At 37.6% G+C, this 22,569-nt stretch overlaps 1 protein-coding gene across 4 annotated transcripts in view; it reads left to right on the forward strand.

Moving 5' to 3' along the window:
• LOC136852614 (uncharacterized protein C05D11.1-like) overlaps positions 1–22,569 on the forward strand; it is a 203,762-nt gene that overhangs the window by 141,781 nt on the left and 39,412 nt on the right. For all 4 annotated transcript variants that reach the window (XM_067127501.1, XM_067127498.1, XM_067127497.1 and 1 more), the window contains 3 exons: positions 10,655–11,124; positions 20,510–20,707; positions 22,356–22,496. In XM_067127501.1, the coding sequence (XP_066983602.1) occupies positions 11,082–11,124; positions 20,510–20,707; positions 22,356–22,496 (382 nt within the window). In that variant the 5' untranslated portion in view covers positions 10,655–11,081. The remainder of the gene's footprint in view (positions 1–10,654; positions 11,125–20,509; positions 20,708–22,355; positions 22,497–22,569) is intronic.

Below are 22,569 nucleotides of genomic sequence, written 5' to 3' on the forward strand. Positions count from 1 at the left end.
TTTTTTTTACATAAGTCACAGTGTGAAACAGTCTATCTATATATATGAAAATGTATGTATGTATGTCTGTAAGTGTGTGTGTGTGTATGTTCCAACATAATTCTGAAACGCATTGAGCAATTTCAACCGAATTCGGTATATGTATGACGTACTATCTGGAAAAAAATACTGTGGGGGTAAGACATCGCTGGCACAAAAGGGGATGTGGATGGGAAGGGAGTGACGTAAAAATAACCGAAAACGACAGATATTAGTGTCTAATCCATAGTTTTCGAGGTCGCTGAGATGAATAGTGACACTCCCAATGCCCTTCAAGTCCAAGTTCAGCCCTGATAGGAATGTGGGGGTGAGAAGGGGTGAAATTTAAAATGTTAAAAATGCTGGGCAATGTAATTGAAACAACTAATTTATCTTCACAGGACAGGGAGAGAGAGTGAGGGAGAGAGAGAGTAGAGGGGGTTTTAGGGAGGAGTAAGAGGGAAAGAGTAAGGAAAAGAGAGAGAGAGAGAGAGAGAGAGAGAGAGAGAGAGAGAGAGAGAGAGAGAGAGTAGATGGGGTGTTAGGGAGGAGAGAGAGAGAGTAGAGGGGCTGTTAGGGAGGAGAAAGAGGGAAAGAGTGAAGGAGACTTGGAGAGAGAGAGAGAGAGAGAGGGAGAGAAAGAGAGAGTTTATCGGTTGTAATTCAGAGTTTTCCCGGGCAGCACCGGGTTGGTCAGATAGTCTAAAATAAAAGTGAATGTGAAGAAGAGGAAAGACAAAATTTTATTTTCAATTGACAAAATTTTAAATATATGGGTTTTAATCTGCTTACCCCCAAATTATCTCTTGGTTATAAATACAAGCTTGGAGATCGTAAATCATAACAGTAAAACGAAAGATTCGTGATTTTCGTAGATGACATATAGATATATATATAGATATATTCATATCCCTATATATCTATATATATTTATATATTTATGCATACTATATATATGTATATATATATATATATATATATATATATAGTATATATAATGTATAAACATAATATACCATTGTATTTCAGGCCTAGCTTTATTCAGAATTTATTGCATTGGCCAGATTTTGAAATCTATGTCCTTTCTGTAACATTCTTGGAGACATTTTTCCTGCAAGTAAAACTGGTTCTGCTGTTTTGTTCAATTTCATTTCCAAGACATTTAATTTTTAAAGCATATAGAGGATTTGATATAGTAACGTTTAACAAAGCTACTGAGGCTCAGTCTTCTGTTTACTCTGTTTGTTGTTCGATTGAACCGTCCTTGGGCCAGCACAGACTCTTTCTCGTCTGCCTGTCATTTTTTATTTTTTTTTGCATGCCAGTCTCATCATTCCAGGCGTTGTTTCCTCTATACCGGTTATTGGAGCTAATTTTTTTTTCTATTGTTTGAGGTGGAATTAAATATTTTTCCCCTCTCCCTGAGAACATTGTTATATTGTGAAGGTACGTCGGGGAATTACATTGCAAATTCCACTCAGCAGATTTGACGTGATAACGAATAACAATGACCGGCAACTCATATACCATGATTCCTGTTGCCAGCTTCCATTATCGGCGGGATTTGCCCCTCTGACACGTAACTATGCTCATATGCCTGAGTTACCGTAATTATAGCTTTAAAGAGCACGTCATTTTCTTCTTTTTTTTTAGAGTTCTATAAATAGATTTTCCGACAGGTCGTTAATTCCATCCGATTGTCACCCATTGGCCATGACTTTGCGGTCAGCTTGCATGTGCGGAAACCCACATTTACCAACATAAGACCTAGACTTGTGTTCCATATAAGCAAGCCAGTATATGTGCCGGATGTGCATGACCACGTATTCAGAGATGAATTGTTATGTCACCGAACAACTGCATTGTTAGATTTTTTTTTTTTCACAATGCCGATAAAGGGACAAATAAATTTTTTGCTCTCGTCACACTACCACGGAACGTCTTGTAAACTATCAACCGAAGAAGTTCAAACTATGTCGAGTAAAAAACTATGAAATTCCTGTGGATTTTCTCAAAAGTCTGCTACCGAGGCTTAACTTAGATATTGTGGAAGATACCATAGTTTCGACATGATGGTTTAAGCACTAACTGGAGATTTAAACACCATGAAGTTTCATTGAGTGACTTGACACCACGTGTGTCAGAACCTGATGATTGTGGACTGAAAGCGGTCCGTGTTGCCAGTTTGGCAGATTGTGATCTACAGCACATGTCATAGCTTGATAACAGGTAAAAAGACTCTGTAACCGGAGCTCCAAATGTTGGAATCGCACGGCCCAATTTGGCCTCTGGATAATAATACACCGCTACCACGCCACCAAAACCGACGTGTTTGTTGACGTTTCAGCTCACCTTGAGAACTAGCACACCCAGAATGTTTGTGGAGATATATACTTACCACTTGAGGGGGCCCGAGGATCATTTAGATCGACAATGAAAGTGCCGTTGGCATATTTAGGTGCACTTTCCTTTGTTGCTGACAAGATAGCTCGGAAACCAAAACGCCCAGGAATCCAGATGGGGTGGAAGACTAACCTGTCGAGATAAGCTCTTCCTTGAGATTTCTGAGACTGCAGGGTGTGCGCGGTGGGATGGAGTGAGTTTGTACATGGCTACATTTGTGTATATTTGCTCATACATATGCCTCCATATATATATATATATAGAGTATATATATATGTATATATATGTGTGTGTGTAAATAAATATTCTTCCCTCCCTCCCTCTTAGTGACTGTGTTTCCTTTCCGAAAATGGAACAGACTTAATTTTTTATTCTAAGAACAGAGGGGCAGACATACCACGCAAATCACAGCGCAGATCTCTTATGTTGGCTTCAGTAAGTATTACAGGCATCAGAATTAATATTTCGCCGTTCTGGAACACAAAGGGCGTGGTCCAGACACAAATCCTGGATAAGCCTCAGAAATTTTCGACAACCGCAATTACAGTGTAACTGCAGACAGCTGCACACACCGCTAAACAGTTTTTATATACAACAGGATCGCTAACAGACTTACCTCAGCGGACTTGTTTCGTAGTTCAGGTCTGGCATTTCCGAAAAAAAAAAGTATTGGAATCCTGGTCTCGCATATGACTCCCTAACGGCAAAATCTAACTGAATGGTCTTTGGTCCATAAGTGACCAGTCAATAAATTTTCATAATTCCTTTTTCTAACCTGATGTTTAATCTGCTCTCAGACAAGTAAAAAGATGAGCGGGGAGACAAAACAAATGACTTCCGGTCACAAATTCGCGTTCGAGTGAATATGTGAATGGGAGAATGAGTAGATAAGTATGAGTAAATCAGTTCCAATGAATACCAATTGCGTAATAAGCTGTCCCTGCGTGATTGTCATGGGCTGCTTTTAAGGAGCTCCAGAAGGACTGCGTTAATCGAACAAAAAGTAGCATTTTCGTTCAGATACGCCACTCGCTGAGCAGACGTTCTCGCGATAGCGGAAAATGCCAGCTAATTAACGACCGGAAAAGATATGCCTTTTTATTATCTTAAAATTTCCCATTATGTAACGGATATACACTGGAATAAAAAGCTGCATATTTATTTTCTATATCCTTAAAGACAGTCGTAATGTGCACCAACCTACATAACAACACGACGCCTCCAAGTAACACTTGATCTTATCGAGGAGGGTTCTTTCGTTACATGTGTACTTTGTGGCGTCGATGCGATGCACTGTAGCTTTGACGAAAATGAGCATGGCGCTACAGTGTTTATGTAGCTACATCAAAACAAAACGATGATGAGAGCCGGTTATCATAGCAAGCAGGATAATTGATGGAGTCTGAATATTGTGTCTGATCTATGAAATCTATAAGTTTGTTTGGAGTGATACTTAGAAAAAACTCCACGCATTTCTCATCGCTAACAAAGTAATAAAGTGCTAAAATTCATTATTGCCTTTGTGATGATACCAAAGTTTTTGTTTTAGACTTTTTACATTATTGTCGTTTCAAAGAACACGAAGGGAAATTCGTTCGAAACACGACTGCTTAGTAAAAAATCACCATCAGAATTATTATTATTATTATTATTACCACCACATTGTGTAAGTTGCGTCATGAATTATTCTGCATCGCTAGAGTTATTTCTACATTCCCTTTCTCGTTTTCTTAATATCATGTTCTTCTCTGTTGTGCGTAAATTACTTAAGAGTTGTACTATATTAATATCATGAATGGGTATGGACTCAATCAGGCATTCCTTTTCCCCTTTTGAGGAGAATTTACATAAATATACATTCACAAAAATAAAACCCGTTGACATTCCTCTACCTGCCTCTTGTCACAGCCGGGCTTGAAGACAGTTAAGAGTCGGATTTGTGTAGGCCAAGTATTATTTATGAAAAATGAATCTATGGGAGCTCCAAAGTCATGTATGTCCCACAGAGGAGAGAATGATCTGAAGAGCTGAGATCGTAGAATATATAATTATATAAATACGCTGACACAGTCATAAATTGTAATGCAACCTTTTCAAAAGAAGACTTTCTTATTATTATTATTATTATTATTATTATTATTATTATTATTATTATTATTAGATGATAGGATGCGATGACGGCTACTTCACGAAACTGAACTTTTCGATGTTAAAACAACTTACAGATTTCACTCCTTATGAATTACAAAATCCGTTTAAGAGCATGTTAACAGATCATTGAAAGGGAAAATACAAAATTTAGATTAATACATACTTAGTACGGCTTGATAAATATAGGAAATTTGCAACTTTTAAAAAAATGAAATCGATGGTCTTTGTGGTCGTAACGCAAAGTTATTCTCCCAGTAAGTAAGCTAGCATAAACAATAAGTCTTTAGGAGAAGGCAACGTTATGTTTTTTAAATTATCGTATGACCAGCTGTACACATCAACAAATCCTTATAAACGAACATTGTTTACCAGTTACAACGTTACAGCTGTAATTTTATTCATTTTGGCTTGTACACACACACACACACACACACACACACACACACAGTCTATGTTCTTAGAATTCATTACCTCCAAAAATGAGAAGGGCATTTACGCGAGCTTAAACGCAAGGCTTAAAAAAAACTGAAGTCGGGTGGGAGGGAGCTCCTTCAGGCAAGTCAACGCCTGCGCATGCGCTAGCAACCAATTGAGCTGGTGCTATCAGCCAGGCAAGGCAACACGTACTCAAGGAATGTGACACTGTTGTCTTAATTATTACCAGCCCTGCTCTCTCCGTAATGACTGTTGCGTAGATTATTTTAAGATTAAGGTCATCAGAATGGTAGCGATCGTACTTATATCGTCAGGCATAGTGTTCCTCGTAGGATAATTTATTATCCTGGAGCACTTGTTGCGGCAACAAATTTAAGACAACACCCCAGTTTCCTGTTCCATTCCCTATTCCCAAGGCAAAATTATTACAGAAAAGTAAAAAAGAAAAAAAACTGCTACTATACTGTTCCGTTTATCTTCAGCTCTTTCAGCCTATTAATTATGGGCAACATCGAGGCAGTTGGCCTACTTATATGACAATGAAACTGCAATGCTACATCAAGGCCGATGTTGCCTTACAGTAAAAAGAAAAAAAATGAATGTTAAAGACAGAAACAGAGGTAAAACGAGAATATTACCAAAGAAACGACTGGTTGAGAGAGTTCACAGGGTGATCTGCAGCAGCAAGGCTTCACGAAACTGACTCCCCTAGCCGGGTAGTGCCGTCAATGCAACTCATGCGGTTTACTGTAGGCATTACTTAAGGTTCTTTGCAGAGTCCCTTCGGCCCCTAGCTGCAACCCTTTCCATTCCTTTTATTGTAACTTCGTTCACAATATCTCTTTTCCATCTGACTCTCCACCCTCGCCTGACAGTGGATTCATAGTGCAACTGTGAGGTTTTCCCCTTGTTACACCTTTCAGACCTATTTATTGTCGTTTTACATTTCAGCTCTGAATGACCTTATAAGTCCCAGAGCTTGGCCTCTGGCCGAAATTCTATATTTTATTCTGTTCACATAACTGACTCCTTTCGTTTCGGTGAAAGTCCCAGGGGATTGCTGTGGGATTTCTCCCTCTGTTGGAGGGGAGAACGCAGTCGGTCTCTCGGATATTTGGAGTAGGATCCTGCAGTGTGATGCTCACCGCTTCAGCAGTCATCAAAAGACGCATTTTCGGTACAAAAGGAAAAGGGCCTGAGGCTGGCATCCTCACCCCATAAATGCACTTGCTTTCTAATGAAGAAAGTGTATGGTGAAGAAAAGAAAGAAAAAAAGCATATATATATATATATATATATATATATATATATATATATATATATATATATATATATATTTTGTGTGTGTGTGCACGGGCGGGAGTGTGTATGTATTTATATACGCATGTATATAGCCTAATTGAACCGAGCATGCACAACTAACAAGCAACACATTAAAACATATCCGTTGGAGTTTGGCATTGACCTCTTCTTGCCCTCAATTTTCAAGGTTAACCCGAATTATCATACAACGTGCACTTACTATTTTTTCCTATCATATATTTTCTTCATTATCTCGAGCCAACATACGCCAGATACGCATATAAGCATACTAGACGTTCATTTTTATGTATCTGTCTACCAATCTTTGAATTAATGCTTTTAATAAACACAAGCATCTATTGAATCGTGCTGTGTCATGTATCATGCATGTAAACACGAGAATTAGTCATACGAGGAAACGATGGAGAAGAGACAGGTACTAAGCACCCTTACACTTAAGGACGCCTTTTCTAAACACGCTGTCGTACGAGAAACGAAGAACAGAAGGAAGACTTTTTCTTTTTTTGGTGTGTGTGTGCTGACCAAGTATGGATGTAGGCCCAAAGCTACTGAAGCAAGATAGCCACTTTAAATATGGTAATGGTTAAATTCCACTAATTTAGTTGCTAACTTAGGATGAGAACTATGAGAAGAAAATCAAAGCAGAATGACTACCGCTTGCCAGTCAAAAACTTTGTGAAATACGATTAATATTTCAAGCAAATATTGAAAATAAAATAAAATTATTACGACTGGCTAATCAAAAGTACGGGTAGAAAGACAAAGAATGCGTTTCTATACATTTCTTTTTTCGTTCAAGGTCTGTTGATATTCACACTTAAATTTGTTAATGCTGAATAATGAAGGACAAAATTAGGAAACAGAAAATGCTTTGAGAAATTTTCACTTGACTAGTCGAAAGAAGGACGAGGGTTACTGTTTCTTTTCACATTCGCACTTAGCAATCTGGAACTAGCTTTAGACACGATTAGTATTTACGCCGTGATAATTAAGAGCTACATATTCGATCTAATGTCCCTCTTGACCTTAGCTCGAACGAATACTAATTTCCCACGAAATATTCCACGCATTGCTTAAACTTATCTTACGAACAACTTGGCATTCAAAGCTCGTAGACGATCTGGCTGAATATCTGCGTTGTTCAGTGCAGTGCAACAGGAATTCAACCCGTCTGAACCAGATAGGTCTCGTTGCGCTCCTTGCCAGCAGTGATGTTAATGCTACCAGTATTCTGCTCTCGGGAATCTTGATAAGCACGTGGCATTTTTCTCATGTCCAAGAGGCATGCCACTGTTTATATGCTAAGGAGACTTATGCCTCAGCGTAAGTTTCCTTTGATGTGGATGTCTTGTGTACCTGCGCCTGTCTCCGGAATTTGACCATTTGTAAGGTGGGCTCGACTTCCGGTATCTGTCGCGTCTGATTTTATGAATTCCAATTGACACCTGATCACGTTTTTAGTCCCGTGAAATTATATATGTATTTTATATATATAAATAAATTATATTATATATATATATATATATATATATATATATATATATATATATATATATATATATATATATATGTGTGTGTGTGTGTGTGTGTGTGTGTGTGTGTATGTGTGTGTGTAAGTTCCCTGTGTAGAAAATTTTGACAGCTTTAGCAGAAGTCTCACCAGCAACATATTGAACCATATTAGCATACTACACCATTCACCTCTATCTTACGTGCGCCATCAATTTTTTTTTTTTTTTTTTGGATATAAAAGGGTTTCCTTCCTAATACAACTTTTGCTTGATCTAGGCAACCCTTTATTAGTCATCTTATCTTCCTCCCTCCTAACAATTCTGAATTATATACTCTTTTCACTAACTTATTGTCCTTCACTCTCTCCACCTGACTAAACTTTTCAAAACATTCTTATCCATCCTTTCGCCTACATTAACACTAGTACATCTATCTCTCACCCTGTCTGTTCTTATGTCTCGTGTACTATATAAACAGTTTGTCTCAACAACTCCAACCTCTTTTCTTTCATTCATATTCAGCAGCCACAATTTACTTCCGTAAAGGAGAGGTGGCTCGATCCCCTCTTACATTCCCACCTCGCAACTGAAGTTTCTACAGACTTCGGTCCTGGACCTTCTTTTCCAAATATGAGCTGGTATTACCCTCAAGCATAATAGAAGAGTAGGGAAAGAGAGTAAAAACTGCATTAGAATCTCTGGCATATTCTTTATTATGGAATCCTCAAGACCAGAGCTGGAGATGAAAGATTAAAGCCACTCATTCATAGAGAGTTCATTCATTTACTGCTAATACCCAATCATAAGTGCATATTATGTAAGTCATACACGTGTATCTGCTTAAGCGCATTTGCATTGATTTGCATGTTGCTTTGTCAAGCTACAAAAGAACTAGTAGTGAGATTCTTCAGTTAGTGGGCGATAGTAAACAACCTTATTAAAATCAAGGATTTACATAACCATTCATGAAGCATTTTGCAACTGAATTCCCGAACCTTGAGTAAGAAGGAAAGAAATGATCTGAGCGAGTGACTGGCCCTGGAAATCTGCCAATATTATCTCTCGGGTGCTGTAGCTTAGTAAGACAGGCCAGATACGAAGTTTGCGTGTGTATGTACACAAGTATTTTAGTTTCTGTTTTCGATGTCGGGAACCGGATCATATATTGTCAACCTTCGGTCGCAGTTCATTTGAAAGAGGACTTTATAGTAGTAATGGGCCAAAGAATTCTGATCCATGGAAAATAATTTACGCGAGTTGTCCAGTTTTTAGCAACATTCTCAAGTAATGCGCAGTGTCAGGTAATTTATTTCGCTGTAACTTTAAACTGCAATAGGAAAGGCATCCCGTGTTAATGTGATTCAGATTTGTATAAATCTGTAACTTATAAGAATACTTTAAAAAAATGAGATTAGATAAAGTGTCCAGGACAGAGCTTTCATTTTCGACTATACTTGTCTTGTGTTTACATACACAATATACATCTTTACCACCTCGATCTGAGATGTCAGACTGAATAATTTTTTGTACTCATTGCAAATGCTGTAATTGGGGGCAAACCTGAAAACATTTCCGTTAATTAGTAATTAGGAAAGATGTGCATCTCTTATTGGCATAACTTTTCTTATTTCCATTTCGATACGATCGAAGTAAAAATATGTACCCTGAAGGAAGAAATATTTTTACTTCTACTTCCTTCAGGGTACATATTTTCCCAAGAAATATAGTGCATATCAAATTCAGACAAATCTAAACACAAGGAACATGTGAATAAAAGTTCAGGAGAAAGAGAGAGAGAGAGAGAGAGAGAGAATTTTATTGCTAGATAAACTATGTTTTTATGTTCTTGCAGATGTGAGTAAAATACCTGTAGTCCTTTCGGAAGTCTTTGAGGTCCTTGCATGTTTATCAGCAGAATGATTGTGACAAAGGCACCATCCTTAGAATTCAAAGAGACAGGGAAGGAAGGATTCCTGGATGAAATTTCATAGCGTTAGTAACGGGAAAATCAAAATAGCCTCGGGATTATATATTAAACAACTGGCGCATGAGATCGTTCAACGACGGTCATAAAGAGAATAAAATCAACAATACCTCTTTAAATTATGGGCTCTTTTATGCTGACAGAAGTGAGTTATGGGTGTGTGGATGCACTATAAGATCTTACGATCTAATTATATATTTTACGTTTTATTGCCCATAAAATCTTATAGATGACGTTTCAACAAACAATATTGTCATAGTACTATGGCGAGCAAATAAAACCAACGTTTTGCAACCTTGTTGTTCATCTTTCAAAACTAACTAAAGGTTTTATTTTTCCATCCTAATTTTATTACCATTTTTATTAATTTTCTGACGTAAAAAGAAACAATACTGAAAATAGTTGCTTCTTAATATGAAAGAGACTAAAATCCCTCGAAAGGATGCATTTAGAATTGCTTCAAGCACGGCTGTAGGTTCTAACTGAATTGTTGAAACAGTATTGCACTGAAATGGATATACTTTCCTTCTTATGAAAGGTATTTAGTGCCTTTTTATGCAGATACTATACATCTACATATATATACAGTATATACATAATATATATATATATATATATATATATATATATATATATATATATATATATATATATATATATATATATATATATATATATATATATATATATATGTGTGTGTGTGTGTGTGTGTGTGTGTGTGTGTGTGTGTGTGTAATGTAAATGAGAGTGTGCTTACTTTACAAATGATTTATTTGCAATCCCAGCAATGTAGCATTTCGTCCTGAAAACATGTATTTTCATTTTGCAGAGAGGTGCTGACCAGCAAGCCTCCCTCATCTCCACCCTTTAGGACGGCAAAGACCGGCGACAACACTAACAACGACACTCGCACGAAGCAACGACACTAAACAAGCAACACAAGCAAACGACACCTACAGTCCAAACAAGCACAAGCACTCGCGAAAGACACCACCACCCCCACCACCACCACACGCTCGAGCAAGCCATCCTTCCTACTCCTCCTCCAGTGATCTCCGCCGAAGGTTAAGGAGAGAGCGACCCAGAACGACAGAGCGAGAAAAGAAGAGACCATAGGACGACTCTCTTCCTCCTCTGTACCTTCGCAGCACCACCGCCCCCCACCCAAGACACTGGCTAAAATACACGCCTTCCTCTGCCACCCGCTTCCGAAAGCGACTCCGTGCAGCAAGCTGCCCCTTAAAACGACCCTAGCCATGGCAGCCTTGTCCTTACTCCTGCTGGCCGTCATATCTGCAGGTATGGTTCGTTTGTACAGTACTTGTAGCATGGCGTCTCGACGACTCTGGTCGTCGGCGCCGTAGGAGGCTTGTTTGTCCCCCATTTGTAACAGTTGATGTCACTCATTAAGTGTTTTCCGATTTTGTCTGCACGGTCGCCCGACAGTTAATGATGCTCAGTGTCACAGCAGAACTATTTTCCCATGAACTAAAGGACTTACTTCTTTGTATCATTTCATATGCACAGTGTATGCTTAACGTATACAACATATTTTAAGTAACATTGTACGTTTGTAATGACTTGAAAGGCGCTCTCTCTCTCTCTCTCTCTCTCTCTCTCTCTCTCTCTCTCTCTCTCTCTCTCTCTCTCTCTCTCACACATGACCCTTAGGTAACTCATGGGTTACGTCCGTTTTATAGACTACATAATTGTGCAGCTTGGTTGTGTTTTTGCTATTTTCTTCATGGGTTGCAACAATCATTGTTCCATTAACTTATAATTAATTTCATGATTCTCTCTCTCTCTCTCATTACTGATTAATGAGTTATGTTCGACTCACGTACTGCATATGCAATATGCCTAGGTGTTTCATTAATATATATTTTCTTTTCTGAGATGCAACAATCACTGTTCCATTGCTTTATCATTCTTGTATTGTGCGGTATAAGAGCATTGCTTTTGTGCTTAAAGAACGCCGAGGGTTATGATAGAGGAATATTTATTATTGATGTGTTCCCACAGTAAAAACTCTGCAAAAGCGAATAGATTTGCCATTACACTGTCAGGCGTAGTTGTAAATAAACATTCACACATACACACAAACATTCACACACACACACACACCACACATACACACAAACATTCACACACACACACACACATACATACATACACACACACACATATATATATATATATATATATATATATATATATATATATATATATATATTATTTGTGTGTGTGTATTCTTTAGTAAGCTAGATTAGTTATATTGACAAATGCACACATTGCCTGGTGAGCTGGCACTTCACATAATCTCAGATAATCTTAGTTCTATTCAAATGCCTTTATCCTTATCTGCGTTTACAGGGCCAATAGATAAGAAATAAATAGAAGTACATTCCTTAATTTATCATACATTTTCTTACAGCACATTTAAGATACCAGCGTTTACTCCATTGTAAATGCACAGAATTCAATCTCGGGAATCAGTTTTCTTAGTAATACGAACACTTTAATACTAATAAACTTATCCTTGCTATTTGCCCACTTGCTGGGACGCATCAAGTACAGAAATAGGACAGGACTTTGTTCTGTATCATTAATACACTTTGAACAGCGAGAGCGGATTGAATAAGTCATATCAAAACAGAGAAGGTTACTGCTTGGGAGAGACCGTCATCCATCATACCTCCCGTTGCGTATGGCGATTGGCAACCACTGGGTCGTACCTTAATACATCCTCTGGGATTTTTACTTCACTTCCTCCGCGTCGTCATTGCTCCCTCTCCACCTCTCATGCAAGGCCCATGGGCATTGGAGCGATTGGAGCTGGCCACCGAGATTATCTAAGTGGTCTCGATTGTAACCTTTGCACAAACAAATCTCTACAATTACTACCATTAGTACTATACTACCAAACATTGTTACCTTCCTTTTTAGAGAGCGTTGCTTATCGTAGTTGCAAAATTGATGCTCTTTGGCAAAAACTTATAAAGCCATCATGCCTTGATAACGATCTGTGGTAATTCAGATAATTTTCGAAGGGGGTTTCTCCGTGTAAGATCTGACAAAGAATGCTGCAGAAGATATCAACTGCCAAAATGTAACTTTAACCTCCATATATTGCTTCGAGTTGCGAGCGTCTGGTCTTTTCAAGTTAGATATATACAAAAACAAGGACAAAATTCTTCCTCTGTAAAACCTTTCATTCGTGAAAGCAGGCAGTTGGCGGGATCGTTGTTGATCATGTACAAACAGATCCACAAAGTAAGTGAAAATAGGTATTTTTTAGAGGAAGGGAAGTTATTCTTCGCTTCTGTTGTTGTTAGCCCTACGAGCTAGAGAGGGTTGGGATGGTGGCGAAGAGACCATAAAGTATTTGGAAAATGAAGTAGTCTACAGCAGATGGTAGATAGATTGGGATAGACCAAACATATTCACTAACTTTGACCTATCTTGTTTTCTGGGATGATTCATTTTTTACGTCAAGGCCGTACCGATCAAACTCGATCCACTAAAAGTGACAACAGAGCCACCTTGTAAGAAGGAGGCAGAGCAAAATTATGAATCAGGAAACTGTCATGTCGTATGCAAACTGTGCCTCAGCAGAGAACGCCTTGACAGGGGTGTGACGGGGACGCCTAATGGTTCATGATGAGAGACTCAGACCTTTTTCTCGATCACATCGCGTCCTTGATTTTGAACAGACTGCGCCATGCATGTTGCTTTGCAAGTTCTCCTGTTTCTTTGCGTCATCGTCATTTTCGTCGTGGTGTCTGTTAACCCCCGTGGTCGCCGTACTGCTTACAGAAACAGGTACAGGCAATTCCAGACTGACTTTATTTATTTTATTTAGTCTCATTAATCATCTTTTGACGTGACTTGTGAGCGAAATTTACTTACTGTTTAGTGTGAACAAATCAGAGATCAAATGGCTTGACCCTCAAGCACTGAGTTCCCGCCGTAAATATTGAACAGTTTGAGCAAATGAAAATTAAAAACATCATTGGTAAGTGTCTTGAAGCACATGGGCGTCATTCATACTCTTAATTTCTTTACTTTACATAATCTTTCAGTTTTATCACTGCTGTTTTTGCTGTTATTATGTTTAATGGAACTTCCAAAATTCGTCTGTATTATCCTTGACAAGAGACAACCCAATATTCTAGCGTTATATTATTATTATTATTATTATTATTATTATTATTATTATTATTGATAAAGATCGACAAACAAGAAAAAGGCACTAAGTGAAATTTATGTTTCTCTTATTATTATTATTATTATTATTATTATTATTATTATTATTATTATTATTATTATTATTATTATTATTATTATTATTATTATTATATTTTTTACAGCCAGTCAGAAGAGTCCTGTAAAGAAAAGGGTTTCGTGTTAGCTTATTCAATAAAATCCTACGAATTCTTTTTTTCCCTTTATATTTTAATTTTTTACTACAAGGGTTGGACAAGCTAACAAAAAACAATCTAAAAAGATTACTAAAATATTTTCTTCTGCCTACGACCTACTCACACTTTCCAAAAAGGAAAAAAAAAAACAGAAACAACAAAAGCTGTGACACTTATCGATGTCCATAAGACAAAGGCGAGTTCAAACAAATTATGGAGGTGGAAAAAGTGGCACTGACAGAAAAGAGAAATGGATTAGGCACTTGTCCTTGATTTTTGAAGGGGGGAACTTATCTACCCGCCCCCCCCAAAAAAAAAACGTGACATGGCATGAATTCATTGGCATCCAGCTAGATGCTGAAAGATTTCGTTAAGGAAGTCGAGCAGGTTGATATAAATTGGGCGTAATGGCCGTTGTCTACCTGCTTTTGTGGACAGTTGGATAATTACTTTCCGGATTCTAACTGGTATTGCTGCCCAGTGGAAAAATTATTACGCTCATGGGGCGACAGAGCAAATTTCATCTTAATTAGGATCAGTTGAAGCTAGAACGAGCCATTGAAATTCTCAGAACATTTAAACAGGTTCTTCTATGTTACGGAATGTTTCACCTACGCAGTTTTCAACACAGCCGTTTCAAGTGCTTAGACTAACAATTATTTCTGCTGTTTTATGTATGAGTCTTTTTAATGGATGTATAAATTCCGTCACATTTCATTAGAATTCTTTTTGAGTGGACGTTTAAATTCACTTAATTGACATTCGAATTCGTCTGAAGCAGACATAAAAATTCAGCCAAATTTACATTCGAATTCTCTGGAAGTGGACATGTAGATATAATTGAATTTGCATTCGAGGTCTTTTCGAGTCAGTCAAATTTACATTTCAGTTAGTTTTTTTGATTGGTCGTCTACTGTAGTTTCAGTAAGATTACATTCGGATTTTTTTTTTTTTTTAAGTTCGGTGTAAGTCAGTCAGTTTCCGATCGAATCTTTTTTGAGTGGACAGATATTATCAGTTAATTCACATTCGATTTCTTCATTCCAGCCACACAGCAGTGACGCACATGCGCCAGATAAGATTCGGCGTCAAAGGTTCGATATGAATATGTACAAACAAAGGTACACATACCATAATACAGTTGATATTGTTGAGTAGTTCTTGTTGCTTAATTAATGAGACCTTCCAGATGACCAGGTGATGACAACGCGCTTGTCAAATGATCTTTTTGAAGTTCGGTTTGCTACTTTCCTGTGCAAATCTTCCACCAAGGTTTTCTGTATCCCAGATTCAAAGGAGGGAGATGAAATTGAGATGTTGGTTACAATGGAGACTGGTCGTTGCTTTATTACAATTGCCATATTATTAAAAGGAATAATTGCGAAACTCAGTCTGTCTGTGTTTGCCGTTTTAAATGCCTGATGTTAATTTTGTCTGAATATAATATGGCTGGCTTGTAATGATAAATTCATTATGCAACTGTGTTTTAAGCCTTGGCAGTTTTTCATTGGGAGCCAAAAAAATGTTTCGCAGATGTTCGATAGTAGCCTGTTGTTTATGATGAATTTTCAGGCTATTAAAATTTAAATAAGTGTATTGATACCACACATTTCATGGGGCCTGTGAAGATAAACTATACGTGCAGCGAGACAATACATAAATATTAAATTTCCGAAAATCTACCTAGGCAAATTTCCTGCTTCTTAATTTTTCATGTAACTTGGTACTGAAGAAATCTCGGGGTAAGCCTTTACTGATAAAGCTCTATATAGACTAATGCGCTTCACGCTCAGATGAACTTAACCTGGTTATAATAGAACTTTCGTAAAGACATTTCATATTAGATAGTTTTCTCTGCGTCTGAGCATGGCAATCAGACAGGTGAGACGAAACCCTCACTTTCTCATTTGCCGTATAATGTTGAGATCCTTTCTATCATCTTCCTATCAGCCAGATGCAACGATTCGGGCCAAATACTACTAAAGGCCCATCCATCACGATTCATTTGCAGCGTACTTCATTACATAACGCCCGTATGGAGACACTCTCAGGCACCTAAATGTGACGCGTTTATGATGGGGGCCAGTGAGGCATTGGTTTATAAACTACATTGCACATTGCTATGGGCTTTCGTTGTGATTTTTTGCTTGTTTTCAATTATTTTTGGGGTGGTGGAGGAGAGTCATTCTCACTAAAGATTGTCATCGTTCAATAATCTCTGCCAGACATGGGTGCGTGTGTCGACACTCATGTCTTGGGAATGCATTAAGGAAGCAGGCTAGAATTTTCAGAGCAACGCGGAACAGTTTTTCTTCTTAGTAGAAAAAAAAAGTGACAACTAGAAACATTCCTAGCTTAGTAATAATTTAAAAAATATTTGTTTGTAATCGCCGTTTCCCGGTCTTCAAAATTGCCGTAATTGATGTGAAGCTCTGTCTCTGTTCGCTCTCGGGTCCTCTGACTTCAGGTTATCTATCATGGTACCTGGTCATTTCTCCTTTCGTACATACGAATAGGACAGTGCATTACATTGTCCTTTATAAATATGTATGCTGTGATTTATGTCCATGTATATTTATATATCGTATGGACAGCGCGTCATTTATTCTTTTAAATTAATGTTTGTCTTTATTCTGACAACGCTAATTAATTTCAGTACGGCAGTTGAGGCTATATAGTTTTTTTTGCCTCGCTGAATCCCGAGATTTCAGCATAAGCTTGAAAAGAACTTTTTTTTTTTTCCTTTTTTTTTTTACGGATGCAGACTGCATAGTTATCAGCAAGCGTCAGACATTTGGGTGCATTGTTGCCTTGGAAGACGTTGTGGCCCCGATGTAGGTTTTTAACGGACTAGTGTTCATCAGAACAGAAATTTATGGAGAACTCGCCGTCCTGAATCATTATGGTGTTGTTCTGGAAGGTGTGTTCCAATATACGTTTTTTTTATCTTATTTATTGCAAATTGAATAAGCGGTATGGGAAAAATTCAGGTTTTTCAAAAGGTAAAAATTTTTATGTATTCCTTTCACTACATTATGAATACGTAAAAAATGTTATGAATTTTATTATATTAGGATAACGTTGTGGCTCAATAAAAGAACTGAAACGACACAGGAATTTCAAGACTCAAGTTTTGCCGACTCATGATAATTACTGAGAAGACAACAAAAGCTGAATATATAAAGTACTGGAGGCCCGATGTAGCTTCCAGGAACTCCACTGAATTATCACATTCTGCAACTTTGTTATAGGGAGTGGCTACAAGTAGAATTTTCGCTGGCTGACCAAATATGAAGCTTAATACAAAGAAAACTACCAAGAACAAGAAGTTTCCCTGATCAGAGACCTGGAAGAGTTGAACAAAGGTGTTGCATTGCTCAGCAATTATTCTCGCAGGGAATTTCATGGGAAACTGGCCGTCTCCAAAGGGCATTCGTTACTTGAGGTTTATCGGCGAAAGCAATGTGTTTAAACGCTGCCTCACAAAGTCACAGGGAGGGAGGGAGGAAGTGGGAGGGGGAGAAGGGTGAATGAACTAGATACTGATCATCATCTGGATCAGAAAACAATCTAGTTAAAATCAACAATAAGATTAGCCTCGTACGCAAGCCAACGGCATAAATAAAGATTAGGTGACGTAAGTCTGTGCAGAATATTATATTAAGTGGGGTGAATGCGTGTTTTTTAAATAACAGATAGTATACTGCATTAAACCTTATCTCACGTAAGCATGTCCTGCGGATTTCCACGTGCAGTTTGGAACAACAGAACTTTCGCTAATGGCATAGAATTTTTCATTTATTCTTCTAAAATGATTGCGGACTGTGAAGTAAATTATAAACAATTTTTCTTTCGTAAATTGTTAAGCATCTCTACATTGGAACTTACATAACCGTTTTGATTTCCATGACAAGAAGATAAGATTCCATCTCCGAAAGAAATAAGATTCATCATAGAGCTGCGTTACTTATCTGAAAGAATACATCTCTAATTCCAGTCGCCAGCTTTCAAAATTTTATTTTGAAAAATTCTATTGAAATGCTTATAACTTTTAACTTTTCAGCTTAAAGGAAGATTGAACAACTCACCCTTACAAGATAAATGAGAAAAATTACACTTGTGAATTTAGCTAATATGCAGTCGAGAAGTGTGAGGTGAACTCGTTTGTCAAGTGATTGGGTAACCTCTGATAATCATTTTCTTTTTGCAATTCACCGCACATAGGTCTGCTGTAATGCAAATATTGTGCAATTAGCTTAAGTGGCAAGCGCTTCTCTTAAATATATTTCAAGCAATTATTCTTCTGAAATGCAATCATCTTTGTCGTTTTCGATTATATCACCTAACATGGCGGTCATGTTATTTTGTCGCAAGAAAATTTTACTAGAAACAGCCATATGGTTTTCAGTCTTAAAAGTATTTTGGGCAGTCAGAGTGAGGGACAGAGTTAGACTAAGAGATACATACTTTTTTCTTATGAAACTTCTTACTTCATTCATTCTTTTGTGTAAGTGGCTGCTCCTGAATACCGCGTAATCCTCAGCTTAACACGTTTCAACTGGTATAATTCTGAGGCGACACCGTGATTAACCTTACTTTTTTTATTTTCTACAATTTACGAATTGTATGTCTTGTAAAAAGAATTTTGTTTCCGTTTCATGGTCAAGGATTGCTAGGTTCATGACGGCAATAAAATTCAGTGACTGTTTTTGCAAATAGTTTTACTGCATCTGGAAGATGTCAGATTCAGGTGAAGTATTCCTTGCCGTCTTTGTCCATTCTTCCGAAGACAATTGAATTCAAAATATCAGATGGATTGCTCAAATATACATATTTTGCTTGTTGGTTAATAACTGAACGAAAAGTTTTTGTAGCCGTGTAAATGAGGAATATTGTTCTGCTTATCTAGAAGGATTTGAATTTGTGGGATGCATGATAAATTGGATCTGACATGAACTCTCCTGTCAGACAGTTGGATCGAGACCACCGACCCGCTGAGGGTTTACATTTAACTTTTTATCCTGACTTACATTAAGTCACGAAGCATCAAAGCTTTTTCGACTCACTGATTAATAAGATTTGAAAAGATAATCATAATCTCGCTGGAATTTTCACGATAACTATCTTACTAGTAACTCTTCTGTTCTCATCTCTGAACCTTGTTCTATTTGGGAAGGGGAATTTTCCAGCTCAGCCTTGAAAAGATAACATCTCACTTGTAGATTTTCCGATCTCTTGGTTTCACGGTCGTTATCCGTCAAGGGTTCCAGCTCCTGAAGTGCATCTACACGCTAAAAAGGTTTCCATTTACCTGAAAATCAATCAAGAATGTCCTAGCAATCCTTCTATAAACACACACACACACACACACACACACACACACACACACACACACACACACACACACACACACACACATATATATATATATATATATATATATATATATATATATATATATATATATATATATATATATATATATATATATATATATATATATATATATATATAAGTTTTAGTTCTGATGTCAAGAAATTTTGGACCTAAGAAGTACGGGTAGTACCTGATATTGAGTTGTACGGTTTTCATAACTGTTGGTAAAAAAAAAAACCTTTCGTAAAAGATATAGAAAATAGATTATTGTGGGTGATTAACTATACCTGATTCGAAAGAGTGCGTTTATACTTGGGGAATATTTCTGGGTAAAATTTTATAAGTTGCCAACAAGACTCCCGCCAGGCATTTTTGCATGAAAAACTATTTTAGGTTTTTCATGCAAAAATGTCTAGGAAATAACAGAGCACTAAAAGAACATAAAAATACCAACCTAACGTAATTTAGGGGTGTTTACTGGTTACAGTTTTGCCGTATTAGCTATGGAGGGGGGCGGGCAGTATTGTCTCTTTATAAATCGTAATTTGATTAATTTTTTTCAAAAAATTTAGATTACAAATTCATATCGTGTATTGGGTACTTATAAAATAATACCTATTTTTGTACGTGCTGGCTCCGTCCTTGCTTAAGGTGACATTGAGTCTGCTGAAAAAACAGTGGCAAAGTTGGTGCTTACAGCATTCGTTATTTTCCAGTGATTCAAGTGAGCAGTCCAAGTAAATCAGAAAGCAACCAACTACAGTGAACAAAAGAAAATTTTACTCAAATTGTCAATTTACGAGTAAAATAGCGAATAAATATGAGTAGAAATGTAATAGTGTCCCCTTGAATAGTTTGGTTACGTTTTCTTTTTTTTTTGTTGACAGCTGCGATAGTAATGGCGGCTCCCAGTCAACATCAAGTCAATGGCAGGAATTCCACGCTTGCCAGCAATTATGAACTCCTTTGTGAATTGAAAGCCAGTGGTACCATACCTGTCATTAAATACAGAAGCCGACGTACTGGACTCAAAATAGTTTTGGCCAGAGTCGAGGGACCTCTTGTCAACGGATACTTTACACTAGGTAAGTACTACGTAGGCCTAGTCTGTTCGCACCAGCTCAGGTTAGGCCTACACGAAGTCTCGCTGTGTTCTTTGTCTGGGAGAATGTGACATGACATTTTCCCATGTTCTTGATGTTGGTTTATGGACAGCCTAACGAACGACAGCAACATGGGAAAACGGTAAGTCGAACTTGTGATGTAGGCCTAATGTTATTGAGTGTTGGTTGTACAGTAAAGGCAAGAGAAAGCAGAGTTATGGAGGTAGGCCTAGGCTAACATAAGCTAGAGAGAATGAGCTTAAATAGTTAAAAAGTTAGTTCAGACTGTAGGCACAGGCCAATCCAAATGTAAATAAGATAATTGCCATGTGATATTTTGTATATTAGAATTTGCTAGACTAAGTCCATAGGATTAAGGAATAAAGAAGAACTGTGGGAACTGATGTTTGCTGATGATTTAGTGGTCCTTGAAAGGAGCCCCAGAAAAGAAAGGATTGAAAGTGAACATTGGAAAGACAGCTAATGACTAAAAGTAGTAAAGAAGGACATGAAGAAGTAAACATGCAAGTGGGAGGTGGTACGGTGCTCAAACAGAACGATGAGTCTAACTGCTTGGGATCAATATAGCAGAGGAGGGAGGTATTGAGAAAGCAGTGAGACAGAGAGCGAAAGAAGCCTCTTCTATTATATGGGGCAGAAACTTGGGCACCAAGAGGAAAGAGGAGGGACTGTTGGAAAGAACTGAGATGAGGAAGGTGAGATGGATTGCTGGAATACCACTGCTGGAAAGGAGGGAGAGTCAAGACATATATAAGAAGACTCTGTGGTTATATGTAACGTAAATGAGAAGGCCAGGGAAGCTCGTCTGAGATACTGTGGCCGTGAATAAGGAGAGAGGAGGTGGAACCAATCAAGAGAGCTAAGAACATGCCAGGGATGGGGGAGAGGAGTGTGGGGCGTCAGCGGATGAGATGGATGGATGTGGTGAGGAGGGATATGGGTGAGGTGGGACGGGGGGAAGCAGATGCAAGGAATAGAAATAGATGGAGAAAGTTGACTCGAGCAGCTGACCCTGCTGTAAAGTGGGATTAATAAGGTCGAAAGGAGAAGAAGAAGAAGTCCATTGGCATAGGCTATGTTATGTAAAGATAAATGTGGTACAGGTGGACTAATTCAAAGCTACCCAGCCTATCTTAGTAAATTAGTTAGGCAATGGGTATTTCATTGTTAAGTTATGGGTGAACCTGCTGCTGGTTAATTACTTTGTAGCTCCAGTGACCAGACCAGCATATGCTAAAGATAGGCCTATATCCAATGAAATGTTTTTGGACTTGTATATCTAGGAAAAATTCATATTAGCCTATCTTAAATTAAAAATTCTCTAGCTTTCCATCACAAGCAAATGGAAGTGTGATAAGTAGGCTAGTGACAGATTTTCTTGTTTTAGAAGAGTAGTGTTAAATAATGGTAAAATTGACATATCTGTGTATATTGCACATAGCCTAGTTCAAAAAGGCATGAGGATGTTCACTTTGAGTTATTTTTAATTTTTTGTTGCCCTTTTGTTAAGCTTTTGTTGGTTTATAAAATAAACTTTTAGTTATTTTACCTAATTGTAAACATATTGACCCATACTGTTTTACTCATAATAGTGAAAATTTATTTCCAGCCACTGAAGCACATGACGATGATGGTCTGCCTCACACGCTGGAGCATCTGGTCTTCCTTGGGAGTGAAGATTACCCATTCAAAGGTGTTCTGGATTTATTAGCTAACAGATGTTTAGCATCAGGAACCAATGCATGGACAGGTATTATTTATAATACAATTGACAACATTTAATTTGCCTGCTCATTTTGATAACTGTGACTGAATTTACATGT

Source organism: Macrobrachium rosenbergii, chromosome 25, assembly GCF_040412425.1.
Source record: "Macrobrachium rosenbergii isolate ZJJX-2024 chromosome 25, ASM4041242v1, whole genome shotgun sequence".
NCBI lineage: Eukaryota > Metazoa > Arthropoda > Malacostraca > Decapoda > Palaemonidae > Macrobrachium > Macrobrachium rosenbergii.